A 25573-nucleotide genomic window follows, 5' to 3' on the forward strand; every position below is an offset into this window, starting at 1 on the left:
TGATGACCCTTGTGTTCTTCATTCAGACACCCAAGATCTGCCACCTGGCCAGGCACTGGCAGAGAAGCAGGAAGACAACTATCATGATGACACAGCGACACTCTATTTCAAACTCCCAGTCACCAGCTCAGATACTGACACTCCCCGTACTTTAGAGGATAAGTTAGACGCGAGATCTGCACATGATGAGACACTGGCTAAGATTAGCCTGTGGCCAGGGCAAGGGGAAAGGGTAGCGCAGATGCCAGCTCCTCGGAGGGCAAAGTCGCACATGAGTTCTGTTGCAGAAAGAATCAGATGAGGACTTCAATGGGACGGCCTACAGAAGAAGGCTGATGGGTATACACACTGAAATGCTTGGTGCAATGGCAGGCCTGCTAGAAAGTCTAAGTGCAATACTAAGGAGCATGGAAGAGTCCTGGACCAACATTGCACACATTTTGCGCAGAACTTGGAGTCCATAATTTCCAGCATGGATTCGATGGGCAACTTCATTACTGCACTTCTCGACCCAACTATGATGCAACGTCTGATGACCGATGTCTCAGCTTCCATTGCAGCACAGATAGAAGCAACCTAAAGTCTGACTGCTGCAGTGGATGCTCAAACCTTTGCCATGCAAGCTCAGACCGCTCATTTGCAGGCTCAGCTTGCAACCATGCAAGCTCAGACTGCTGTCATTGTGACTGCAATTACCATTGTGGAAAGGGACTTGCAGGGTGTCGCAGCAGTCCAACAATCTGTTCTCCAAACAGATTACTAGGATTACTGAGGCACTGCCCCAGCAGAGTGGCAGCAGCTCTGTGGAGCATGAACCTACTGTGATGTTATGTATTGATGTGTGTATCGTCCTGGTACCTTAAATGTAATATAAGCACAATGGTACACCACAGAGGGCGCTGTGGTGGGAAACCTGAAAGTACCTGCAACAAGCAGTATAAAAGGCTGACCACCACATCTGAGCGGCACTCTGAGGCTGTTCAATAAAGGACGAAGGTCACAGCAGTTAGATTAACACCAGACCGTGTGGAGTCAGTGATTTGTGTGCTACATACACCACATTGGCGACAAGGAAGCGGATGAATTCCACGCAACCATGGCTACTCTGGGCTCGCTAAAGGATTTTACCATGGGCAATGATTGGGAGGCCTTTACGGAAAGGCTCGAGTACTACTTCACAGCAAACGACCTGACGGAGGACACGGATGCAATGAGAGATAAGCGTAAGGCGATATTGCTCTCCAGTTGTGGAGATGAGGTTTACTGTCTCATCAGGGATTTGCTGGCACCCAGGAGCGCCAGGGACAAGTCATACGAGAAGCTGACTGAACTCATTCGTGATCAGTTGAAACCGAAGGAGAGCATCCTCACGGCCAGATACAAATTTTACCATCACTGCAGACCTGAGGACCAGGATGTCACCAACTATGCTGCGGACCTCAGTAGACTCGCGGCGCCGTGCGATTTTGGCACACACCTTGACGAGGCATTACGGGACATTTTCGTTGTGGAGATTGGCCACAAGGGCCTCCTTCACAAGCTGTTAGCCACAGAACCCACAGTCACTCTGACAAAGGCCATCACCATCAGCCGGTCAACATATGACCTCGACTTGCAGCAACAAGCAAATAATCCACACAGTCTCGAACCCGGCAGGCACTGTCCACAGGATAGCGCCTGCCATGGACAAAACTGCAGAACGTGACTCTGCATGAGGCAGAGAGCACGGACCTCGGGGTCCTGGAACTCAGAGTCTGCTGAGGGGGGCCAATCATGCAGCACCATGCTGGCGCTGTGGAGGAAGCCATGGGGCTCACCGGTGCAGGTTTGCGGAGTACACGTGCAATACCTGCCACACGAAAGGCCACCTTCAGCGTATGTGTAAAAGAAATCGGACTCATCATGTGGCTGAGGAGATGGGGGATGATCCACCATCCAGTGAGGAGCAGGCAGAAGATGATGACGTGTTGGGACTGTACACGTGTACTGACGATTCGCCCCCAGTGATAAGGGAAGTAAAAATCAACTGAGTCCCAGTGAGTATGGAAGTGGACACGGGCTCGGGTCCGTTGTTGATGAGTCGGAGAACTTTTGATAAACTGTCGATTAACCCAGCTGCACGACCCAAGCTGGTCCCGGTCACGGCAAAGCTGCGTACCTACACCAAGGAACTGATACCTGTTCTTGGCAGAGCGGAGGTGCAGGTATCCCACGGGGACGAGACGCACGGTTTACCTTTGTGGGTCGTTGCATGCGATTGGCCAACACTCCTCAGCCGGAGGTGGATGGGGAAGGTCCGTGGGAGCTGGGAAGACTTCACCACTCCACAGGCTGCTGCTCCCCGGGATGCTGCCGTGCCCCAGGTCCCCAGAGAGCAGCGCCGACCGAGCTGCAGCTGCAGCTTCAATCCACCCACAGGCAAGCAGAGCAAGCCCCAGCCCCGGACCTCAAGCCACAGAGATCCTGCAGCCTCAGCCCCCACAGGCAAGCAGAGCAAGCCCCAGGCCCGGACCGCACACTGAGATCCTGCAGCCTCAGCCCCCACAGGCAAGCAGCCCTGCAGAGGAGGGCCGAGTGGGGGGGTGGGCGGGGGGGAGGGGTGAGCCGGCAGGGCGCTGCGGGCAGGGTGCGAGGGATCCAGGATGGCCGGCGGATCAGAGGGGCCCATGCAGAGGGAGAGTTGGGCGGCGGCAGCAGCTGGAGGTCGGCGGCCACAAGTCGGGCGGCGGCAGCAGCTGGAGGTCGGGGGCCACGGTGGCCGCAGGGGAGGCCGCTACGGAGGCCGCGGGGGAGGCGGCAAGTGCGGCCGCTGGAGAGGTCACGACGGCCGCAGGGGAGGCGGCTACGGTGGCCGCCGGAGAAGTGACGACGACGGCCGCAGGAGAGGCGGCAAGTCAGGTGGTAGCGGAGGGGAGCGGAGGCTGCGGCGGCGGAGGGCATCCGGAGCGGCGGAGAGCAAGATGGCGGCTGCCTCGTGTCCAGAGCAGCAGAGCATCAAAGATGGCGGCGCCCAAGGAGAAGCCTCGTGGAATCCTCCTGCATCAAAGATGGCGCCTTAAAAAGGGCTTTACCATGTGGTGGTCCCCAAAAAGGACTTCTGTAAGGCAGAGCGAGTCTAAAATGAGCTATGTTAATGTGAGATGGTGGATTTATAATAAAAATTAATATTTTAATGCTGAATGGCCACTATATTTGTGTAAAATAATGAATATGAAGTACAATTAATGATAAGAGCTAACAAGGAAATCAGGGATCCGTTACCAGTCAATAACTAGTTAATGTATCAGATAACATGTACCATACTAACGCACTGTTTATGCCTACCTGCCTTCCGTTGGACAAACAAGGTCGAGATCCCCGGCAATGGCTTCGGGACTGGGGGGGAAGTGAGATGTTATGTATTGATGTGTGTATCGTCGTCCTGCGTCCTGGTGGGGGGGGAAGTGTGATGTTATGTATTGATGTGTGTATTGTCCTGGTACCTTAAATGTAATATAAGCACAATGGTACACCACAGAGGGCGCTGTGGTGGGAAACCTGAAAGTGCCTGCAACAGGCAATATAAAAGGCTGACCACCACACCTGAGAGGCACTCTGAGGCTGTTCAATAAAGGATGAAGGTCACAGCAGTTAGATTAACACCAGACAGTGTGGAGTCAGTGATTTGTGTGCTACATACACCACACCTACTGTCTTCTCTCAGGATGACAGCATTCATGCTCCCACCACAAGCCACTCCGCCAATACCCTTGCTGATGCCTGTCAGCCAGCCAGTCCAGACTGCTGCCGTCCAGGCCGAGGTGGTGCAGTCTACAGCTGGGCCTTCCAGGCCAAAGCTGCTCGAGGTCATCCTGCAAGGCCACCTGCAGTCTCCCCCACAGAATATCAGCAGCCTTCCACCAACCATGGTGCAGTCACTGGGGTAGCACTGCGTAGGAGCATTATGATAGGAAAAGACACACTGAAACCAGGCACTAAGGGTGATTGGTTGACTTTTTTATGTAATGTTGGATGGATTGTTGTATAAAATTAAATTGGAATGTTTGTTTTGTGGTGGTTTTAATTTCAGCATTGTGGCCAAGACGACTTTGTGATGGTCAGCATCAGAGGAATGGTAAGATATTAGACTATTGGTGAATGTGGAAATGATGTTGCCTTTACTGGAGCCGCAGTCAGACGAGTCGATCACGGAGAGCCCTGGCAAAAAGAGACTTTCTTGATTAAGCTGCTTCCTCTTCTGCTTCCTCTATCTTCTCCTCAGCTGGCCATATACCTGCTGGCAAGGGCCGAGCCCTCATGATGGTGAGATTGTGGAGCACGGAGTAGATCAGGACCAATTTTGAGAAGCGCAATGGTGAGTGCTGCAAGGCAGTGGAACGGTTGCTTCAGCAGCCCAGTGGTGGTCTCTATGATGTTTCATGTGGTAGCATGGATCCCATTGTATGCATGCTGGCCACATGTGGTTGGGTTGCGGATTGGAGTCATGAGCCAGAAGTGTAAGGGCTAATCATTGATGCCCAGCAGCCAGCCTCTGGTTTGTCATGGTGGCTCACAGACTGAAGGATCAGTGGACTAGCACAGAAGAAAAGCATCATGACTGTTGCCAGGATACCGGGCATTTGCCATCATGATGTGCTGAGCATGATCGCACACCAACTGTTCATTCAGCGAGTGAAAACCTTTGCTGTTGTGGTACATCTCAGCATTTAGATGAGGTGCCTGCAAAATCATGTGTGTGCAGTTGATGGCGCCCTGCACCGTGGGAAATTTTGAAGTCAGAACAAAGGTCTTCTCCACATGCAGAACGATTCCCTGTTACCTCACTAAATTTAAACAATTCAAGAAAACTCCAAACAAGTCCCACAAAACTTACATAGAAATCAGTCTGCACCTAACTTTGGAATTACAAGATGCAACTCGCCAAGGCTTCTTTGACAGCATCTCCCAAACCCAGACCTCTAACACCTAGAAGGAAAAGGACAGCAGACATATGGGAACATCATCACCTCCAAGTTCTCCTCTGAGTCATACACCATTCTGACTCGGAAATATATCGGCATTCCTTGATCGTAGCTAGATCAAAATCCTGTAACTCCCTTCCTCACAGCACTATGGGAGTACCTTTACCGCATGGACTTTAGCAATTCAAGAAGGCAGCTCACCACCACCTTCTAAAGGACAATTATGGATGGGCAATAAATGCTTGCATTGGAAACAACACCCACATCCCAGGTACGAATAAAAATAGAACCTGTTAAATATTGCTAATGGGGGTCCTTGATGCTGAACGCATGTTTAGCTGTGCGAGTTAGCACGGGGCATTATCTGATAGACGTCATGATCTGCATATTTCCAATGCACACTTTTAACGCCCGCCTTACCGCCCTCACCAAGATGGCATCCGGCGCGGCACGCACTAGATGTGTGTGCATGCGGTGCGGATGCAATTTTTAGCACAATGTAGATGTGGTGCCAACGAATCGGGTGCTATAGAGCTGAATTTTACACCTGGTTAGTTCTAGCATAGGATAAATATTGTACTGGAAAAACCAGCGAAGATGGGAACTGAGTCAATAATCTGTAGCAGGACTGCCATATTCCAGGTACCGTTGATGGACTGGAATGGTATCACCTCAATTATGTCATCTCAACTCCTTCATGTATTACCATAGAATGTGTTTATTCCGAAGTAACTGATGCACTGTTATTTTATGAATGTTTTTACCTCACATTTAAAAGAAAATGTAAATAATATTTTCTTTCCTTGAAAATTGGTTGTTTCTAAATGTGTGTTTTGTTTATCATTTCAACGTAAAAATAACTAACTTTTAACTGTTATACAGGAAATTGTGTGATTAAGCATTCACCTGTCTTCTCCGAGATGTTAGAAATGAATTCAAACACTGCCTGAGATTGAGTCTAAAAGTTAGATGGAGCAAAATTGCCCCTTTGTAAGGTCCCGGTAGCATCCCCGGGGGGCAATGGCATTTTTTCCTGGGAGAGGTGGGGTGCAACCGCCGCCTGGGAAATTGCCCCAGAGGTTTGGGGGGCGCTGTCCTGGCACCCGGTGCGCCCCACGGTTAGTGTCCCGGGCCGCTCTCAATCGCCGATGACGTCAGCACAATGCATGCCGACCCTTCACCAACCCTTTCCATCTCATGGGGAAAATTGCCCCGCGGGCTGCGAGGCTGGCGGGGGTGGATGTCAATGCCAGCTTCACTGATCGCGAAGCAAAGGGATGCCTGCTTCCGTGACGACCCTTAAACGGGAGGCCGTTAGAGCCCCAGGCCACCACCGTTTTAGGTGGGGGCTGCTGGCTCGGTCGATCGCGTCGCTGGTAACCCAGCGGCGGCCACCAAAGGACCATGCAGAGTGCGCAGCGGCCCTCCCCTTTAATGGATGGGATGGGGTGTTGTTGTGCATCAGCACTATGTGGACCATCCGTGTAGCGCTGGCCTGCTCTGTGCGACGCTGGACTCAACACCACGATATCGCCCCGGGAGCACCCTGCAAAGGAAGTGGAGTGCCAGCGACAGCGCTCCGCTTCCTTTGAGGGGCATACGGCCCTATTCCCCGTCGGGGGTGGGGTTTCTGAGACAGCTGCAGGAAATCCCGAACCCGGAAAATTACTGCCAGAGCGTCTGTACAGCTGTGCAGAAAACAATTAATTAGTCAACTTCTGGATCGATTAGAACGATACCAGAAGACAAATAAAATTTGCATAAGGTGTTAGAAATTGTTGCAGAACATTTTCCTGATGGAGAGTGCACTGCATATAAACAATGGCGGATTCCAAGAATAATGTGGAATTTTGTTTGACTTTGGGAAAGGAATGCGGCATATCTACCCATCAGTTCCCATGTCCAAGAATCTCACTGCAGATTTGAGAAGGAGTAACTTGTTCAGAACAAAATCCTTTTATTATTTGATGTCCATTTTCCATAATTTGAGTGCTACTTTAACAAAATCTACAGTATGTTTTCTTATTTCAATGTATTCATTTTAGTTCCTTATATTAAAACAAATAATAGACTTGTGAACTGAATTGAATGAAAATATAATTAGGAAGTATTGTTTTTGCAAAATAGCACTGGTTGTAGTTCTGTGAAAATTGATTTGAAAGGTAAAGGAAAATTACAATGAAAGGTATATAATTTAAAAGACCATTTGAAATCCAAGCCATTTTAATGCATCTTACTTATTCCCATTGATGAGGCACTGTAATGAGTTCATGGAAAGAAGCATTCAGATGTGTTTTGTTTTTCCATTCAGGTAAAATAGACTTTGAAATACTTGGTAAAATTAAGTCCAAACATCCAGGTCTTTCAATTCGGAATGAGGTGGTGGAGCCTAATCCTGAGCAACTCTCCACTTACAAAGGTATTTTTTTAAACTTAAATTTTTATATACACCACGTGTTTCCAGGTGAAAACTGCAGTTTTATTTGAGGTGTTAAATCATCTTGGAACAACAAGTCTGTTTCAGGTAGTGACCGAGTGTGCGTGAGACATCGCTGTCCTTTTGATTGATCATGGAACCAGTAGTTGGTACTAACCTATGTAAAGATGCTGAGAACTATTTTACTGCTAACTAAATTTTTCTTTTATTAATTAGTATCTTCTGTGATTATGTTGTCATCGATGCTCAAAAAAGTGAATGATCTTTATTGTTTTCTTTTAGATGAATTTTGTGCTCCATCGCGTTGAGACTGTGTATAACCAATTGCAGAGAAAAAGAAATAGAAACAGATGGGGGGGAGCACAATGTTGCCGAGTGAAGAACACTCTGAAGTGAAAATGAAGGATCAAAGTATTTTCAATCCCTGTTTCTGATCTGAACCATGGTCAAATGAGAAGACTGCAATGCAATGTTCCCTAAATGCGCATGTGCATTTCTTGTACAGGTTGAGCGTCCAAAATCCAGAAACCTCGGGACCGAGGCCATTCTGGGTTCCGGGTTTTTCCGAATTTGGGAACGTCTTTGCCTGGGGCGAGGAAGGTGGGGTCGGGCATCTGAGGTAGGGGGGCGAGGTCAGCCCGCCGAGGTAAGGGGGAGAGGTGGGAGACGGTTCTGGGGTGAAGTCGGGCCGGGACGAGGTCGGGCCGCCGAGGGCCGGGGCGAAGTCGGGTTGCCGAGGCAGGGGAATCCGGATTTTGGAACACTTTCCGTTTTCCCGACAACCCTGCCACGGATCGGCCCAGTGTCCGGATTCCGGAACATTCTGAATTTTGGAACTCCGGATATCGGATGCTCGACCTGTATTGAAAAGTCAACAAGCCGGCTGCGCGGCTTACAGGGAACGTTGCTGCAGTGTCTTCCTGGATGTGAGAAGGAAAATTGCCCGAGAGTTCTAGCATATCCTGGCAGGTACTTGCGGGCAGTGTTTGATGCCCCTATGAACAAGCTCCGCACACATCCATTTGGTAATAGAGTTTTTCTTTTAATGCAGCAAGTGGTTGTGATCTGGAATGCACTACCTGAAAATGTGTTGGAAGCAGATTCAATAAGAACTTTCAAAATGGAATTGGTTAAATAGTTGAAAAGGAAAAAATAAATTGCAGGGCAATGGAGAAAGATCAGAGGAGTGAGCTTCATTGGATGACTCTTTCAAGGAGTTGACACAGGCACGCTGGGCCGAATGGCCCATTATGTAGCTTATGACAGCTCCCACACTGTAACTGGAAGCATCACATGCTAACTTAAGCTTATGCCCTGTGTTAAATTAGAGCATGGCTAGACAGACTTCTCTTTGAAGCATTGTAAACTTCTTGTTTCACTTTCGTCCACTTCCACTGGACATCCTTCTGGAGGAGCTCATGAAATGGAGCTAATATGGTTGCTAACTTCGTAATAAATGTGTGTCGTACTGGGCTATTCCATGGAAAGATCTTACCTCAGACATGTTCTGTGGCTTTGGAGCATTGATGACAGCATCAACCTTTTCCTTCACTGGTTGCAAGCCATTTGCATCAACTTTCAGATCAAGGTACACAACCTCAGGCTGCACAAAAGCACATTTGCTCCTTTTCAATTTGACATTGTGGACATTCAACCTTTGAAGCACTATATCTAACACTTCTAGATTTTTTTTCTCGCTGCTCGATGCAATCAGCACATCATCTTAATTGAATAAGCAATTTTGAACTCCTTGCAAAATCTTATCCATCATAGCCTGGAAGAGTTTTAGGGAAGGACTTTATACCATATGGCAGCTTGGTGTATGGGTACAGTGTGTGTTGATGGTGACGCACTGTTGACTTTCCTTGTCCACATTCAGCTGAGCGTAAGCATGCGACAGGTCACGATTGGAGAAAACCTTTGGCCCAGATAGTGCTGCATACAAATCTTGTGATGTAGGTAACGGGTTCTGCTCATCGTCAACTGCTTGGTTGATAGTAAGTTTGCAATCACCACATAAGCGTGCAGTTTTGTCGCTTTGGGCACTATCACAAACTGGCTAGCCCATTCACTTTTGTCAATTTTTACTAGCATTCCGTTCTCTCTCAGCTTCGCTAGCTCTTCCTCCACCTGATTTTTCAATGCATAGGGGACCGTCTTGCCTTAAAATAGACAGGCTTCATGTTGGACTTGACGCAGATATGCACGGTATACCCAGTGATGCCCTCATAACTGTCTGTGAACATGATTTCGTACTTGTTCAGCATTGTGTTGAGTCTCTTCTTTGAAGCATCTATACTGAAGATGATTTTCCAGTCTAGTTTTAGCTTTCTCAACCAATCTTTGCCCTTGAGAGATAGAAACATAGAAACATAGAAAATAGGTGCAGGAGTAGGCCATTCGGCCCTTCGAGCCTGCACCGCCATTCAATGAGTTCATGGCTGAACATGCAACTTCAGTACCCCATTCCTGCTTTCTCGCCATACCCCTTGATCTTCCTAGTAGTAAGGACTACATCTAGCTCCTTTTTGAATATATTTAGTGAATTGGCCTCAACAACTTTCTGTGGTAGAGAATTCCACAGGTTCACCACTCTCTGGGTGAAGAAGTTTCTCCTCATCTCGGTCCTAAATGGCTTACCCCTTATCCTTGGACTGTGACCCCTGGTTCTGGACTTCCCCAACATTGGGAACATTCTCCCTGCATCTAACCTGTCTAAACCCATCAGAATTTTAAATGTTTCTATGAGATCCCCTCTCATTCTTCTGAACTCCAGTGAATACAAGCCCAGTTGATCCAGTTTTTCTTGATATGTCAGTCCCTGTCTTGTTGTTGTGGTTCACTACAATAATAGGCAGCTTTACTGACTGGCCATTATGTGGAACTGTACATGCCATTTGGTCACATGTCTCTAGGATTTCTCCGAAGTAGGTTTTTAATTCTACTGTACTCCATGTAAGAGGTATTTGATTAAACTTACTCTCATGTGTCCTTACTCATTATAGAGTAGTCTGCTACTGAGTCGATACACTTATCAATATATTGCTCATTGATCCCATAACTGCTAGCATTGCCGCTAGTGGCGTCGATACTGTAGATGCCTAGTTCTTCACCATCATTGAACAATATTGTTCACTTCAATATTTTCAACTCTTCCCTTTTGCTTTGCATTGCCAATAGAATGGTACTTACTTCCTGCTTTCGATCTAGCTCTGCAAGCTGTTGAAATATGGCTTTGCTTCTTACTGTGAAAACATTTGCATTTCTGCATTGGTAGGTCTGTGGTGAGTGATTTCCATTGCAGTGATAACAATTCACTGAACTGCTCTCACTGACGTACATTTGACCCAGTCTCACAGCTTTATTTTTGGCAGTGGCTTTGTGACTGTAGACCTCAGCTGCACTGGTCACTTGAGTTGAACGGAGCTCCCCAGCATTCTGAGATGCCATCTCCATAGACAGGGCAATTTTGCATGCTATGTCAAACGTTAGGTTCGGAGTGTTCAGTAACTTGGATGGATTGCGCTCATCCACAGTCCACACACAAACTGACTCGCAACACATGATCCAAAAATGTGCTGAAGTTACAATGCAAAGACAGGATCTTAAGAACTACAATGTGCTCATTGTTGGTTTCACTTTGTTTTTAGTTCCTGGTACTGTACTGGTCTCTGTCAGAGTATAGCGTACGGCGAGTGTTAACTCTGATTCTCCAGCCAGCTTCAACACTACACCAAGAAATATGACTCAATCCAAATCCTTTAATAAACGCAGTGTGAAATTGTTGATAAAGAATAAAAGACAGATCTAGAATTCTTGTATTACAACAGTAACAATCGAATAAAAACAGCAATAAAGAGAAGTTGCTTATCTTTTACTGTGCATGAAAGATAAAATTCAATGGCCTGGTATGAAGTTTCTATGGACCCGGGAAGGCATCGGAAAAGCCGGTGTTCAGCACGCAATGCGCATGCCGTTGAAAACTAGCTTTTCCGATCTGTCAAGCTGGAGCTTGACAGATGGTAGACAGATCACGAGCGGGGACAGTTGCACAGGCAAGATTGCAGCATTTACACATATCTTGCCCAGAAAATGTCCTCAAAAATCTTGTGCCTGAAAAAGCAGGCGCATAGTCTACTTTTACAAGTGCAAGTGTTTAAAAACACAAAAACACAATAAAATAAAATAAACACATTGTATTGTTAAAAACTCTGCCCACCAAGATAAATTCATTTTTAACCTGAATTACATAACTTAAAAAAAAATCGGAAATATATTTTTTTCTAAGGCATTTATTAACTTTAATTTCAATTAATTTTAATTATGTGAGGTCTGTTTTTTATTTTTTCTTAGTGTGTGTTTGTTTTTTTTCCCATTAATAGCACTGAGAACTCGTAGATACGCGAGTCTCAGTGGTATTAATGGGAATCTGTGAACTACCAACGTGACTGCATCTTCTGCGTGGGAACCTTCCGGACAGGAGCGTGCTTTGCAGCGTGAGAAGAGAAGGCCACCTCACTGGAATCCAGGACACCGTCGAGACCACCAAGTAGATTTATAAAACATCTCCGGTCGAAAGGCAATTGCCCGTGGGAAGCCTCCGACCGTAATTATTGGCCCAACAATTCCGGTCGAACGATTGAATAAGGAGAAGTTACTTACATAACTGTACTTCTGTGAAGGTTTGCTACTACAGAAGAATTGTTTCTAATTAACAAAAGTTACAGATAGTTCTAGCTAAAATGGAGGCAGACCATGCTGCTTGCTGGCTGTGTTTCTCTCTCCTCTATCTTTCTCTTTGTGTCTCTGTCCAATCGGAAAATGCCACCCAGTGGAGGAAAAACATCATGACAACTACAGTGGCCACAATCAGTCAAGAAGCTCCAACCATTACAGGTACCAAACTTATAGCTCTGCTATTTCTAATGGCTTTGGGTCAAAATGGTATCTCTGGGCTGGAATTGCCCCTTTTTTTAAGAGCCATCAGCACCTCAAGGAGAAAAGCACAGCACAGTGCTGATGACACCGATCGACGTCTGCCCCACTCCTCACCAACTTCTGCCCTAAACACCGCCCGGAAGGAACAAAACATTTGAAGAGCTCAATTTCGCACCACTCTCCACCCAGAAAAATCTTAAAAATCAGTAAGTGCTCTCCCCTTTCAGGCGGGAGTTAGATATGGCCCTTACGGCTAAGACGATCAAGGGGTATGGAGAGAAAGCAAGAAAGGGGTACTGAGGGAATGATCAGCCATGATCTTATTGAATGGCAGTGCAGGCTCGAGGGGCTGAATGGCCTACTCCTGCACCTATTTTCTATGTTTCTATGTTTCTATGTTTGGCACACTTGATTTTCTCGACAATGTCTTCAAATGATGCATCCTTCGCTTTCTCTGGTGTCAATGCTCCGTAGACATCTGGCCCAATCTACGTTAGAAAAATTGCTTTCTTCCACTCACGAGTTACTTTATTTTTAGCTTGAACATTCTCATCTGCACCTTTGGACACATTAATGTTATTGGCTCTAAAAAATCATGATCATCTGCTCAATGTAAGAACTGAATGGTTCATGAGCTCAGTTATACATGCCGAGGCTTCCAATGAATCCCATAGGCATGGCCATGATTGTCTCCATCCCATCGAACAGTGACTCCGCACACTACCTGTGTATATATGAGAATCAACGCCACTGTTGCTGTGTGCATGTACACGTGAAGGCAAAGCACAGACGATTCTGCATTAGTATTAATGGTAAAACATTGCAAAAATTCAGTTTAGATGTCACAAATTCATCTTAAACTTATCCACTTGAAGGTTGAACGCTGTGTCCTTCCATGATCCCTAAAAACGGCTTTGGGATCCCATCCATGTCACCAGAATGTTATATCTGTGGTGGTATAAATGTGGATAGAACAAATGAAGGACAGAGGCACGATGAGTTGCTAGTCCACATGCTTGCTTTACTAGGCCAGAGCGAACTGAGCATGCTCATACTAAACCATGTGACAAACTATGTGATAATACATGACACTAATGAGGGGGTGGTAGATACTGACAGTGAGTATCTAAAATAATGGCGAGTTTTCAACTGCCAGCCAACTGGTTCTCACCTGAAAAACGGTCAACTGGCAGAGGAAAATCTGGTAGGGACCTTGTCCACTCAACTGTCTGTTTGATTCAATTTTTCTGTATAATTACATAAATAGATTTAAAATAATGAGAGATTCCAGCACTTTCTACTAGATATTCTGATTGATGTGTACCATTTGACAAAACAATTAAAGATTTTCAATGATGGGGCTAAGATTGCAGCCTCACGGGTCCGTACACAGTGCGGACGGACCCAGCGAAGCCCCAGAAAAGTCTGTTTTCGGCGCCCCGAAAACTGGCTTTTCCAATCTGTCAAGATTTCTCTTGACAGATCCTCCGCATCCCCAGGAGAGGGACATTCGCGTGGGTGAGATTGGAATATTTGCCCAACTCATGCCCAGCGAATGTCCTTCAAACTCATACGCCTGGTGAAAGCAGGCGCATAGCTTACTTTTGCCAGTGTAAGAGTTTTACAACATCTGAAAACGTAATTAAAATCCACATTTTTATAGCAAAAACCCTGTCCATTTGAGGTAAGTTTATTTTAAAACCCTATTAAAGCAGGTTAAAAAAACATTTCTAAAATATATTTTCTTCTAAAACATTGAATTAACTTTAATTTCAATTAATTTTAAATGCGTGAAGTGCTTTTATTTATTATGTTGTGTTTCTTGTTTTAGAGGTTTATTATCATTGATAATAATGGGAACTCAGAGAATTGGAGTTCCCATTACTATCAATGACAATACTGCAGAGTGATTGGTGGTCCAGGCTCACGTGACTCCAGCATTTCCGGGCGTACAAGGAACATAAGAACATAAGAAATAGAAACAGGAGTAGGCCATATGGTCCCTCAAGCCTGCTCTGACATGCAATAAGATCATGGCTAATCTAATCATGGACTCAGCTCCACTTCCCCGCCCGCTCCCCATAACCACTTAAAGATGCAGGAAGTCCTGTCCCCATATGCTATGCATCGAATGAAGGCATGTGACCGCAATCAAAGGCATCTCCGGGACCACCAGGTACTTTTGTAAAAACATTTTAGGTCGGAGGCGTTCGTCCGAAGGAAGCCTCCAATCCGAATTTTAGGCCCATTGTGATACATTGAGGTGTGAACAACTTGCTTCAGCCCTTAAATATCTGCTATCTTTCCTCAGCTAAACCTAACATACCAATTTTCTCTCTTACAACCAGAATGTAATGAAATGTGTGAAATTGGATATGATTTTACATTTACTTTATTTAATTCCTTCTAATTCTACCTGTGTTCTAGCACTTGTGAAAGAAAAGAGTCAGGGTCTGAACATCTCCTTCACTTGGAACCACATGAGCTCAGAAGAATATGAAAAGAAAGCCAAGGAAAGCCATGAAATCAAACAATTTGATTTCATTCACATGATCCAGGTAACTGAAGCTAAAGATAGCTTTACAACCGAAAGTCTAACCTCCGCCCTTTAACATTCAATGGCATTACCATCGCTGAATCACCCACCGTCAGCATCCTGGGGGTCACCATTGACCAGAAAATTAATTGGATCAGCCACAGAAATACTGTGGCAACAAGAGCAGGTCAGAGGCTGGTTATTCTGCTGTGAGTGCCTCACCTCCTGACTCCCCAAAGCCTTTCTACCATTTACAAGGCACAAATCAGGAGTGTGATGGAATACTCCCCACTTGCCTGGATGAGTGCAGCTTCAACAACACTCAAGAAGCTCAGCAGCATCCAGGGCAAAGCAGCCCACTTGATTGGCACCCCATCCACCACCTTAAACATTCACTCCCTCCATCACCGTGCACCGTGGCTGCAGTGTGTACCAGCTACAAGATGCACTGCTCCAACTCGCCAAGGCTTCTTTGGCAGCACCTCCCAAACCCACGACCTCTACCACCTAGAAGGACAGGGGCAGCAGGCGCATGGGAGCACCACCACCCACACGTTTCCCTCCAAGTCATGACTTGGAAATATATCGCTGTTACTACCACACGAACTGCAGTGGTTCAAGAAGGTGGCCCACCACCATCTTCTCAAGGGCAATTAGGGATGGGCAATAAATGCCGGCCTTGCCAGTGACGCCCACATCTCATGAATGAATTAAAAAAATCAACCAGCAGACAGAGGAATCATTCAACCCATCCTTCTGGGCTGGATGTGAATCCAGTTCTGGACATCAAATGCCTAACTGTGCCACTTAGTGCTAAAATATTGGTGGTTGCATGTACCACAGACATTTGTAGAAGTAATATTCATTCTGACTTCTTTCTTCAGGTAAATTATTCTCTATCTTTGATCTGTCTGCCCTTGACACCTCTGGTGCAAACAGGTGTGTGTGTGGGTAGCCTGTTTGTAGACTTCAGACAATGACCCCGAGCATCTGCCAGGTTGTGTTGGATGACTTGATTCTCTCTCGTAATTTTCCTGCCATGTTGCAGGAATGCACTGCAGCATTCCCACTTGACCATAGTTTAGATCAGGAAATGAGTGGAGCAGGAAAAAGTGATTGATGCCCAGGTCACAGGACTTATTTTGGAATGGAATGCCATAATAGGGTTGGTAACTTGAGAGTGTTAGCGTTAGTGTTTTCTTAGAAGAATCACTCAACACTCAGAGTCGGTTCCAATGCCTGGCGGCATTTAATAACGCTCAGCGGGGAGGAAACACACAGGACCGTATCCAGGTTTCTCTCCACAGAACAAAGAGTTACATGTACCTTTATATGTTTCACAACAGTTACAAAACAGTTTACTACAGTTACACAGCCCATCACGGCTGGACACAAGCCAATCACAACGATTATAGATTACATATAGGTTCTTTTAACCCAATAGAATTCTCCTAGTATCCAGGGAACCATATGTTCGGTTATTGTCAGCTTGGGCTGATCGATGGCTTTATAGGTTCTCTCCCTAGTTCTTTCATCTGGGAGAAATAATTGGTATATAGCCTTGTTTACAGCAAATGGTTTCCCTCTTATCTTTCTTCCTGGGGAATTAATTGGTTTATGGCCTTGTTCACAGGAGATGGTTTCCTTCTTATCTCTGTCTTCCCAGGCATTCCTACAGTGGGCCTCACAGGGTTATTGCTCGGTCAGTGAACGTTCAACAGTTCACAGCTTGACTACCTGATTTCCCATAATGCCTGGGCAGCCATTTTATGTGTGTGTCCATTTAAGCTTATGTGAGTTTTAAATATCCAGCAGGTGCCTAATGCCTAAGTCTATATATATATTTCTACTCTCTACAACAATTCCCCCTTTCGGTAAAGGGACTAGTCCTAGTCCCCTTTTAACCGAAATACTGCCTTTATCTGATATTTGTGCACGGCCCGGTACTCCTTGCCTCAACGTGCTGGCCAGTCACGCGGTTTCAGGAGTTCCGGTTGCTTAAATCAAATTAACAAAGGCTAGCTCCTCCCGTCCCCTTATCAAACAGGCCTGTTTAATATCCAGGGAACGGTGATTAGTCCGTTTCCGCCGTTTGTGGCGCCTGCATACCTGGCAGGCCATCACGCCCCATGTTATTGCTCAGATTAATTGTATTCCGACCAGTGTGTGTGAAATAATTCGGATCCATGGGTGGATGTTCACATTTATTCCCCAGTCCCAGACCTTTCTCCACCAACTCTGACTTTGTAAGTCTACCTCGGTATCTTCTTCCAGTTCTTTGATTTTAGTTTGTAGCTGGTGATAGAGTTTTACAAATTGACCCACTCTGAGCCTCAACTCCCGTAATACTTCGGTTAGATGTGGGATAGGGACCTGCTCTGGCTCGTCATAATCCTGCAAATGATCATGGAGCTGATCAGTTACTTCAATAACTTCGGACTTCCTGCGCCTAACCTGGGTGATATGCGCTTGCCCGATCGCGACAGGTCGTAGTGGTGTAAAGCAAAAGTTTGGCTGCGGTATAGGGCACTGCAGGTCATTATACTGGTATGAACGCTCAGTAGTAGAGACGCAGTATCTTCCCCTCCCTCCGTAGCCTGCCCTCGCGAAGTGCATGTGTGCGGGCACTATTTCTAGTACACACCCGTCGGTTCGCTTAAACCCGCACTCGTCTAGTTCCCCTCGGCCCACCGGGTGAGGGCATACTGTGATTTCCCCCCTTTGCTTGCAATCTGCTAGGGAAATCCCGGTAAGTATGTTGTTTCGACGAACGGCAGAGGTGGTGGTTAGGTAGTAGCGTATGGAGACATTTTCCCGTATTACTCCGATATTCTCTAGTTGGGATAAGGGGAACGGCCCTGAGTCCGGCATTGCTATGGGGATCAACAGGACTATCCCTATCCCGGTAGTCCTACCCATCTGGCAATCTGGAATTGCGGGGTATACTCGGGTCAGTCCCTTCAGAGTACAATTATCCAGTGTCCCCCTTTGGTTCGCCAACTGAGCCAAATGTGAACTGTCTATCCAATCGGGTACTTCCCTGCGTTGGATCTGGTCGAGGTTGTGGCGGATCTGTCCCACCATCCACAGACCATAAGCATGACAGAGTTGCCCCTGTCTTTGCTTTATTGTATCTTCTTGTTCTCTATCAATGAGGTGATTGATGGTTTTAGCGTGAGCTTCCAGGACTGAGATGCCATCCAACTGGATTTCGGCACCCTCCTTTCCTAGGTTGGCCTGGTCTTCCTGGTTTTGCTCCACCCTCTCTAATAACCCCTTCATCACCCCTTTAAGCTGTTCTACCCTCTCATTTAGCCCTTGTATGTCTATCGAGTTCACTACGGAGGTTCCTGTATTGAAAACGGTAGCAACATCATTTACTATTTCCCTCTTCACCCTGGGTGCTAACCCCTGTCCCCGGAACTTACTGGCACCCATGGCATCGGCAGCCTGCTGCATTACGACTTTACTTAATACATTGTACATCTTCCTTGACTGTTCGGTACAATATTCCGGCATCTGGATGCCTGAAATATTGATCAGAACAGGCACAATTTCATGTTTAACATTATCATACAATAATTCCCCTTCGTTGTACATTGCAATCCCATTTTCTGGTCCCTTAGTAGTTATGGGACAAGGCAGTTCTTCGGGCAATGTAGTGATTCTTATGGGGCGCGGTGTCGGAGGGGGTGAGAAACATACATACAATTATATTGCAGCCGCCCCCGCCTCCTCGTAATACCCACACAGCCCCATTCCCTTCTTGCGGATGACTGATTGCTGGGATTGTCCCGGAGGCGCGCAAATTATGCCGAAAGTACATTCATCAGGCCCTTTGACATCCCTCCGTTTAATGCATCTGCTCCTTATACCCGTGGAGCACTTTACACATACTCTTATTCTTATTAGGATTCTTATTAGGATTCACTTGTAACCATGCATTAAAATAAGTCCTGTCCTTGCTCCAGTCCTTGGCTGCTGGGATGCACATTCCGTCCGTTAAATTAAACAAGACTCCATAGTTCATATAGTTGTTTATTTCCAGCGTGCTCTGCTGTCCGTCGGTGTTGCCCAGGGTACGTGCATGTCGCAGGGCTATCCATATTACGAGTAGCGCCTTTCGTATTCCCATTCCGGTAAGTATTATCTGTAATTTTAAACAGACGGCCTGGTCGTCACCAGGGGTTAAGTTTTTTGCTCTACGAGTGTCCCTGTCACCCTGCAAAATCAGAAGGACAAGGTTATAATCGAACCATTTCGAGCTGAATCTGTAGGGCGTGCGCCCGTGTCTTTACCCACTTAAATATTACCCAAACTCCTATTATGACCAAGGTCAAAGCTATTCCTCCAAACATCGCTGTCTGCTTTACCGTTAGGTTGGGTTTGTGGACTACACCTACCCACCGTGGGGTACATTGGCTCTATTGCCAGAGGTGATGGTGCTATGGCTGCGCACTGCACTATCCGTCTAGACCCGTTATCTTCTTCCAGCCTGTTTATCTTAGCTTTTAACTCTTCAATTTGTTTTATTGAGTATCTATTTCTTTATTGTATCAGGCAAGTATTATTACATAAGCTAGTTCTGTTTTTATTTTTGTTTCCTCTGTTAGGTGAGTCTTTTTTTTTCCTATTAAGAAATCCAAATTAATAATGTTCAGTATAAAACGGCTGTCAATGGAAAGGGTTAACTCCTTTCCAGGTTTGTAAGAAGACCTGATGTCATTACGTGACTTCACGTAATCATCTGAAAAAAAAAAGTCTTTGTGCCTTCAAAACTGGCTTCGAAATTAGGAATCCGTTAAAAACAGCATAAATCATTAGAGTAAACTCCAATGTTTTCTTAACTTCTAATTCAAGTACTTGCCAAAGAATTTTTTTTTTTAATGGTTTTAAAACAAGACCACACATACAATAGCAATTTTGTTTACTGAAATTCAATTCTGTTTTTATTTTATTTCTCTCTTTCTCCTCGTTATCTTCAAAACCCTCCTGCTTGTTTAAACTGTTCGGGACATTTTTGATAAACACTGTCCATTTTGGAAATCTTTTCAAACCGCATTGAAACTTTTTCATAATTTAAAATTCGAATCCATGTAGAGTGTTTTTTACTTATTCCAAAATTTTTTTTTCTTCGAATTAAACCAATATCTTTTTCACAGCAAACATCAACTAGTATTTAGTAAGTTATGTCTTTTTCCATTTAGTCCGTTACATCTTTTTTTTCTTTCTTCAAGTTAGGTTTTGTATTTTACACGGAGGGTTCGTAACTCCATAAAGTTGTTAATTTAAAATCATTTGTTTACTTTCAAAGTGGCGTCTTTATCTTTTTCTTTTTCTCCATAACTGGAATGGAGTCCGGCTTTGAGAGTTTGAATGCTGCCTTTCGTTATCTCAAAATGCTCCGTTTCAAAGTCGTTACTAAAGCTTGCTGTTTTTAACATTTTTCAAAAGTCCCTTTTACACCTTCGCAGATAGCTCGCCACTTGCCCAGGAGTTTGACCTGATCAGATTTAATTTAATCTTTTTTTTTTTTTTTTTTTTAAATCCACCTCAGTATTTCCTGTGCCTTCTCTGAATATCTCAAAATCCCAATTCAAACGTTGTAATTTCAATCTTTATTTAAAACTTTTTTTTTTTAGAAGCTCTTTTTTTTTTAAAGCGTTCTTTATCTCATTCCGAGACTAAATTTATGTCTTTCAACCCAATCAATCATTGCATGTTTTCTTTCGGCAAGTAAGTGAGCATGTCAAATAAATATTTTGCTCAACAAACCTATTCTTTATTTGTTTATTTTCCTAGCTCCGTAACATATCATCCGAATAAATCCACACCTGCGTTTCGAACTTAAATTTCTTAAAACTTCCCACATACAGGACAACATTACAAAGGGTTAAAAAAAGACTTTCACTCTGTTTCTAAAATAAACAGACACTTGCATTCCTCTTCCAACCAGGCTTTCGGAACATGAAAACATAAAAAATTCATTCTGCAGTCAAAAATCACACAGACACTTCTCACTCAACGATCAGACATTTACAACAGTCTCTCTTCTTGTTTTGGCCGGCTCTATTTTTGGATCCATGACCTTTCAGGAAATTCGTAGTTTTATCTAAATAATTCCTCACATAACTAGTTCCTGAGGATTCCCTGCTTTAATCATTTTTTCGATTAGCTTCTTTTGTTTTTCCGCCAGGTGGCGGGTAAGCGACCCTTCTGGTCCCCACTCGAGTTTACTTGTTTTCATGGCCATTCCTGGGTAGGACTAGTACCGTTAGGAATCTACTCTCAGAGGTCCGCTTTCTTTCTAGCGCGACTTGTAGTAAACTGTCTCTTGGCTACTGTCAGGTCACAAGTTCTGCTGTTACACAAACTTATACAATTCTTAAAAACGCGTTTAAGCAATTTCCCGCAGTGCTCTACGTATCCTTAACGACTACCTACCACCGCTCAGCCCGTTGGTCCGACCCTGTTCACAGGTTTGGATTCCATTAGCCGCTGTACACCGCTTGGTTCTACCCCGGGGTATTTCAAATTACACTACTGGGTCCGGAAGATGTCTCTCGGTATCACGATCCCACGGTCTAAGTGTGTTCCCTACGCCTACTTGGTTCCTGGCCGTCACGTGGGACAAAAGTCCTCTTAATTCAGGCTCAGGCTAGGCGTTTGAGATATTAGACTGTCTCCTCATGTCGATCAACCAGCTTCCACCTTCCGCACCCTTTATACTTAAAAATTGTTTTTTATACTCACCCGGGTTTTTTTTTCCAAGGGCGTCCAGCGACTCCGGGAAATCCCGTCGACTACGCCATTGTTAGCGTTAGTGTTTTCTTAGAAGAATCACTCAACACTCAGAGTCGGTTCCAATGCCTGGCGGCATTTAATAACGCTCAGCGGGGAGGAAACACACAGGACCGTATCCAGGTTTCTCTCCACAGAACAAAGAGTTACATGTACCTTTATATGTTTCACAACAGTTACAAAACAGTTTACTACAGTTACACAGCCCATCACGGCTGGACACAAGCCAATCACAACGATTATAGATTACATATAGGTTCTTTTAACCCAATAGAATTCTCCTAGTATCCAGGGAACCATATGTTCGGTTATTGTCAGCTTGGGCTGATCGATGGCTTTATAGGTTCTCTCCCTAGTTCTTTCATCTGGGAGAAATAATTGGTATATAGCCTTGTTTACAGCAAATGGTTTCCCTCTTATCTTTCTTCCTGGGGAATTAATTGGTTTATGGCCTTGTTCACAGGAGATGGTTTCCTTTTTATCTCTGTCTTCCCAGGCATTCCTACAGTGGGCCTCACAGGGTTATTGCTCGGTCAGTGAACGTTCAACAGTTCACAGCTTGACTACCTGATTTCCCATAATGCCTGGGCAGCCAGTTTATGTGTGTGTCCATTTAAGCTTATGTGAGTTTTAAATATCCAGCAGGTGCCTAATGCCTAAGACTATATATATATTTCTACTCTCTACAACAAGAGGATGATCTGGAATGGGCTGAAAGGCTCCTTTCATCCAAACCTAGCTTGTGCTGTGCTGTGATGTAACTGTGGTGAGAAAGATTTGCATATGTTATGGATCTCATTCTTCCCACACTAAGGCTGAAATCTTACCGGCACTGCAAGTGCGAGTTTGGAGATGGGTCCACTGTCAAAATGGAAGTGATTGACAGTGGGGTTCAAAGGTATTTAAGTAGCATTTTACAACATCCTAATGAGTTTCCACATTTTTTTGGAGGTTCCCGGCTCAGGGATCACGTTAAGTAAGTGGGTCCGGTTCTCAATAACTCTCTATTGCTGTGAATAGTTGACAGCTGCAAAAGTGGTATAAAAGCTACCGTTTCACAGCTGTTCAATTTCCAATCATAGAAGCTGGAGCCTTCAGGATTCTGGAATACACTTTTCAGGTTTATGGAGGTTTGAAGTGTTTGGATTAAACTCTATCAAGTGTCACTTCTTTGGAGCAACCTCTCTCACCATTGACAGATCGCTCCTGTCATCTCAACTTCAGCTGCCATAAATTCCAGCAGCATCTGTGCCCTTGAAAAAATCTCACCTTGGTCCTCAGAATCCCACCATGATCAGCCCCAACACCAACATCACCAGGCACACCAGCAGCACCAACAACAACACCAACCTTCTCCACAATCACCTGATGCTGCTCAGGACGCAGGGCATTAGCACATGACCACATTGCTGTCTGGGAGGCCAGGGATGGCCTCACAATGGCCACATTTACTTCACTTGATGCTGTGCACCCTGACTTCCACATGATGCACCAGGTTGGCACCACCCCACTCCAACACCATTCAGCATCCCTTCAATGCCAAAGCCATTCCTTTTACATTCATCATCAACGCAGGGCTACCCTTATATCTCACCATTCACTGCAACTCACTAAACTGCTTCCAAAGGAACACACACATCTGTCCAAGAAGGCAAATTGAAAATAAAGCTTCCTATGTTTGACAACTTATTAACATAAACTTTACGTAAACATTGGCTAAAAGACCCAAGTGCCTACCTTAGTGTGTTGTTAGTTGCTATGATTGCACTAGGGTGAGTGTGAGGGGTGGCTAGTGAGATGGGGAAGTGATAATGCAGATAGAGAGAGAGAGATGGGTGGAGTTGCAAGGCAGATTGGTGTGAGTAAGGATGTGCAGGAGTAGGATAGGGAAGACAGAGTGATGGGAATATGATGAGTGGCACAGCAGGATGAGGTTGAGTGTGGTTTTGCAATAATGTTTTGAGATTTCCTGAAATCATTGAAAGCTTTGCACCACTGCAGCCAGGTCCTCCTGACGACATCCCTGCTTGTGCCCTCCTGTGCAATATGCAAACAGGCCGCGTGGTGTCTTGGGGAGTTTTCTTCCGCCAATAGAAGGGAAGAGATCCTCCCTGCGTGCTGTGACTCCCCCCATAAGCATATGGAGGGTGTATTGGGAGAGCCTGGGTACAGCCGTACACCTCTGTGCAGTGCATGTCAGTATTTGCAGCACCTCAATGCTGCAGAACACTGACAGCACAACTGTCAAAATGAATGTGGCCATGGTCCCTTTAAGGAAACCGGCTGATGACATGTCATCAAATGATGTCATGAGACCCGCTTCCTTTTAATTGGCCAGGAACCTCACTTAACAAGCCCAACCAGGGGAAAGTCATTGAGAAAGCTGACATGGAACCAGGAGCCAAATCGAATCCAGCCCTGACATCGCCTGCCTCTCTCCCACCTCAGATGGGGAAATCGCAGCCTTAGCTTCACCAAATACCCTCTGATGAAAATGGTGCCCTTTTAAGGAGTCACCTGCTTGTGCAGTTTGACTCTTGTAACCAAAGCAGTAAAAATACTATATCTCAGTCAGCTCTACCTGAGTTTTAGGAGAAAATTAAATTGAAATTAATATAATAACTCCTTGAGTGTGGAACTGATAGCTCTTTCAAAGAGCCGGCACAGGCATGATGGGCCGAATGGCCTCCTTCTGAGCTGGATTCTAGGTGTCAAAGGAAGCCAGATTGAAAAAGGCGAATAATTTAGCAGAAGAATAAAAAGGTGGAAACAATATGACTTGAAAAATTGCTATGAACCACTGATTATTTGGGCAGCTGAGTGACACACTCTGTTAGATAGACTACTGAGACTTGGGTTCAGATCCAACCCAGACTAATGAGATAAAAGTCTTCTCTGTTTGTTGGCTACAAGGGTTCTGTGTGAAATGTATTTGGGGAGAGTCATCTGAGGCCACAGTATTTTGTTGGGGCAAAATACAGGGAGCCAAGAAGGCCCCTGGTGTATGCTGAGTTTACTTATATCAGCTGGGAGAAAACTAGAGTCATTACAATTGGCCTTAGCAGCCTTGGGCTGAGGAGCGAAGGAAGAAATCAGTAAGGATATCTGTTCTTGGTAAAAATACAGTGACTTCTATCAGAAGTTGCTTGTTTTTAGAAGGTGGGTGAGGACAGAAGCAGGTTCAGCTGTTTTTTTTCAATTATCCATGGAATATGGGCATCGCTAGCAAGGCCAGCATTTATTGCCCATCCCTAATTGTCCTTGAGTAGGTGGTCATGAGCTGCATTCTTGAACTGCTGAAGTTGGTGAGATGAACATACTCTCTCAGTGCTGATAGGTAGGCAGTTCCAGGATTTTGGCCAGGCGAAGTTGAAGGAATAATGATACATTTCCATGTCAAAATGGTGTGTGACTTAGAGAGTAACTTGGAATTGGTGGTGTTCCCATGCACCTGCTGTTCTTGTCCTTCCAGGTGGTAGAGGCTGTGGGTTTGGGAGGTGATGTTGAAGAAGCCTTGGTGAGTTGTATATAGTGCATCTTGTATATGGTACACACTGCAGACACGGTGCGACAGTGGTAGAGGGAGTGAATATTAAAGTGGTGGATGGGGTACCAATCAAGTGGGCTGCTTTGTCCTGGTTGGTGTTAAGCTTCTTGAGTATTGTTGGAGCTGTACTCATCCAGGCAAGTGGAGAGTATTCCATCACACTCCTGACTTGTGCCTTGTCGATGGTGAAAAGGCTTTGGGATGTCAGGAGGTGAGTCACTTGCAGAATACCCAGTCTCTGACCTGCTCTTGTAGTCGCAAGATTTATGTCGCTGGTCCAATTAAGTTTCTGGTCAATGGTGACTCCAGGATGTTGATTTTGGGGATTCAAATGAAGGTAATGCCACTGAATA

The 25573-nt window shown here is 45.3% G+C and overlaps 1 protein-coding gene across 1 annotated transcript in view; it reads left to right on the plus strand.

The window, feature by feature from the left end:
* Positions 1 to 25573, plus strand: part of LOC139253841 (histamine N-methyltransferase-like) — a 67794-nt gene that overhangs the window by 23649 nt on the left and 18572 nt on the right. Inside the window, exons 3-4 of the mRNA XM_070873598.1 lie at positions 7273 to 7380; positions 14764 to 14894. Of these exons, the coding sequence (XP_070729699.1) occupies positions 7273 to 7380; positions 14764 to 14894 (239 nt within the window). The remainder of the gene's footprint in view (positions 1 to 7272; positions 7381 to 14763; positions 14895 to 25573) is intronic.

This window comes from Pristiophorus japonicus, chromosome 3 (assembly GCF_044704955.1).
Source record: "Pristiophorus japonicus isolate sPriJap1 chromosome 3, sPriJap1.hap1, whole genome shotgun sequence".
NCBI lineage: Eukaryota > Metazoa > Chordata > Chondrichthyes > Pristiophoridae > Pristiophorus > Pristiophorus japonicus.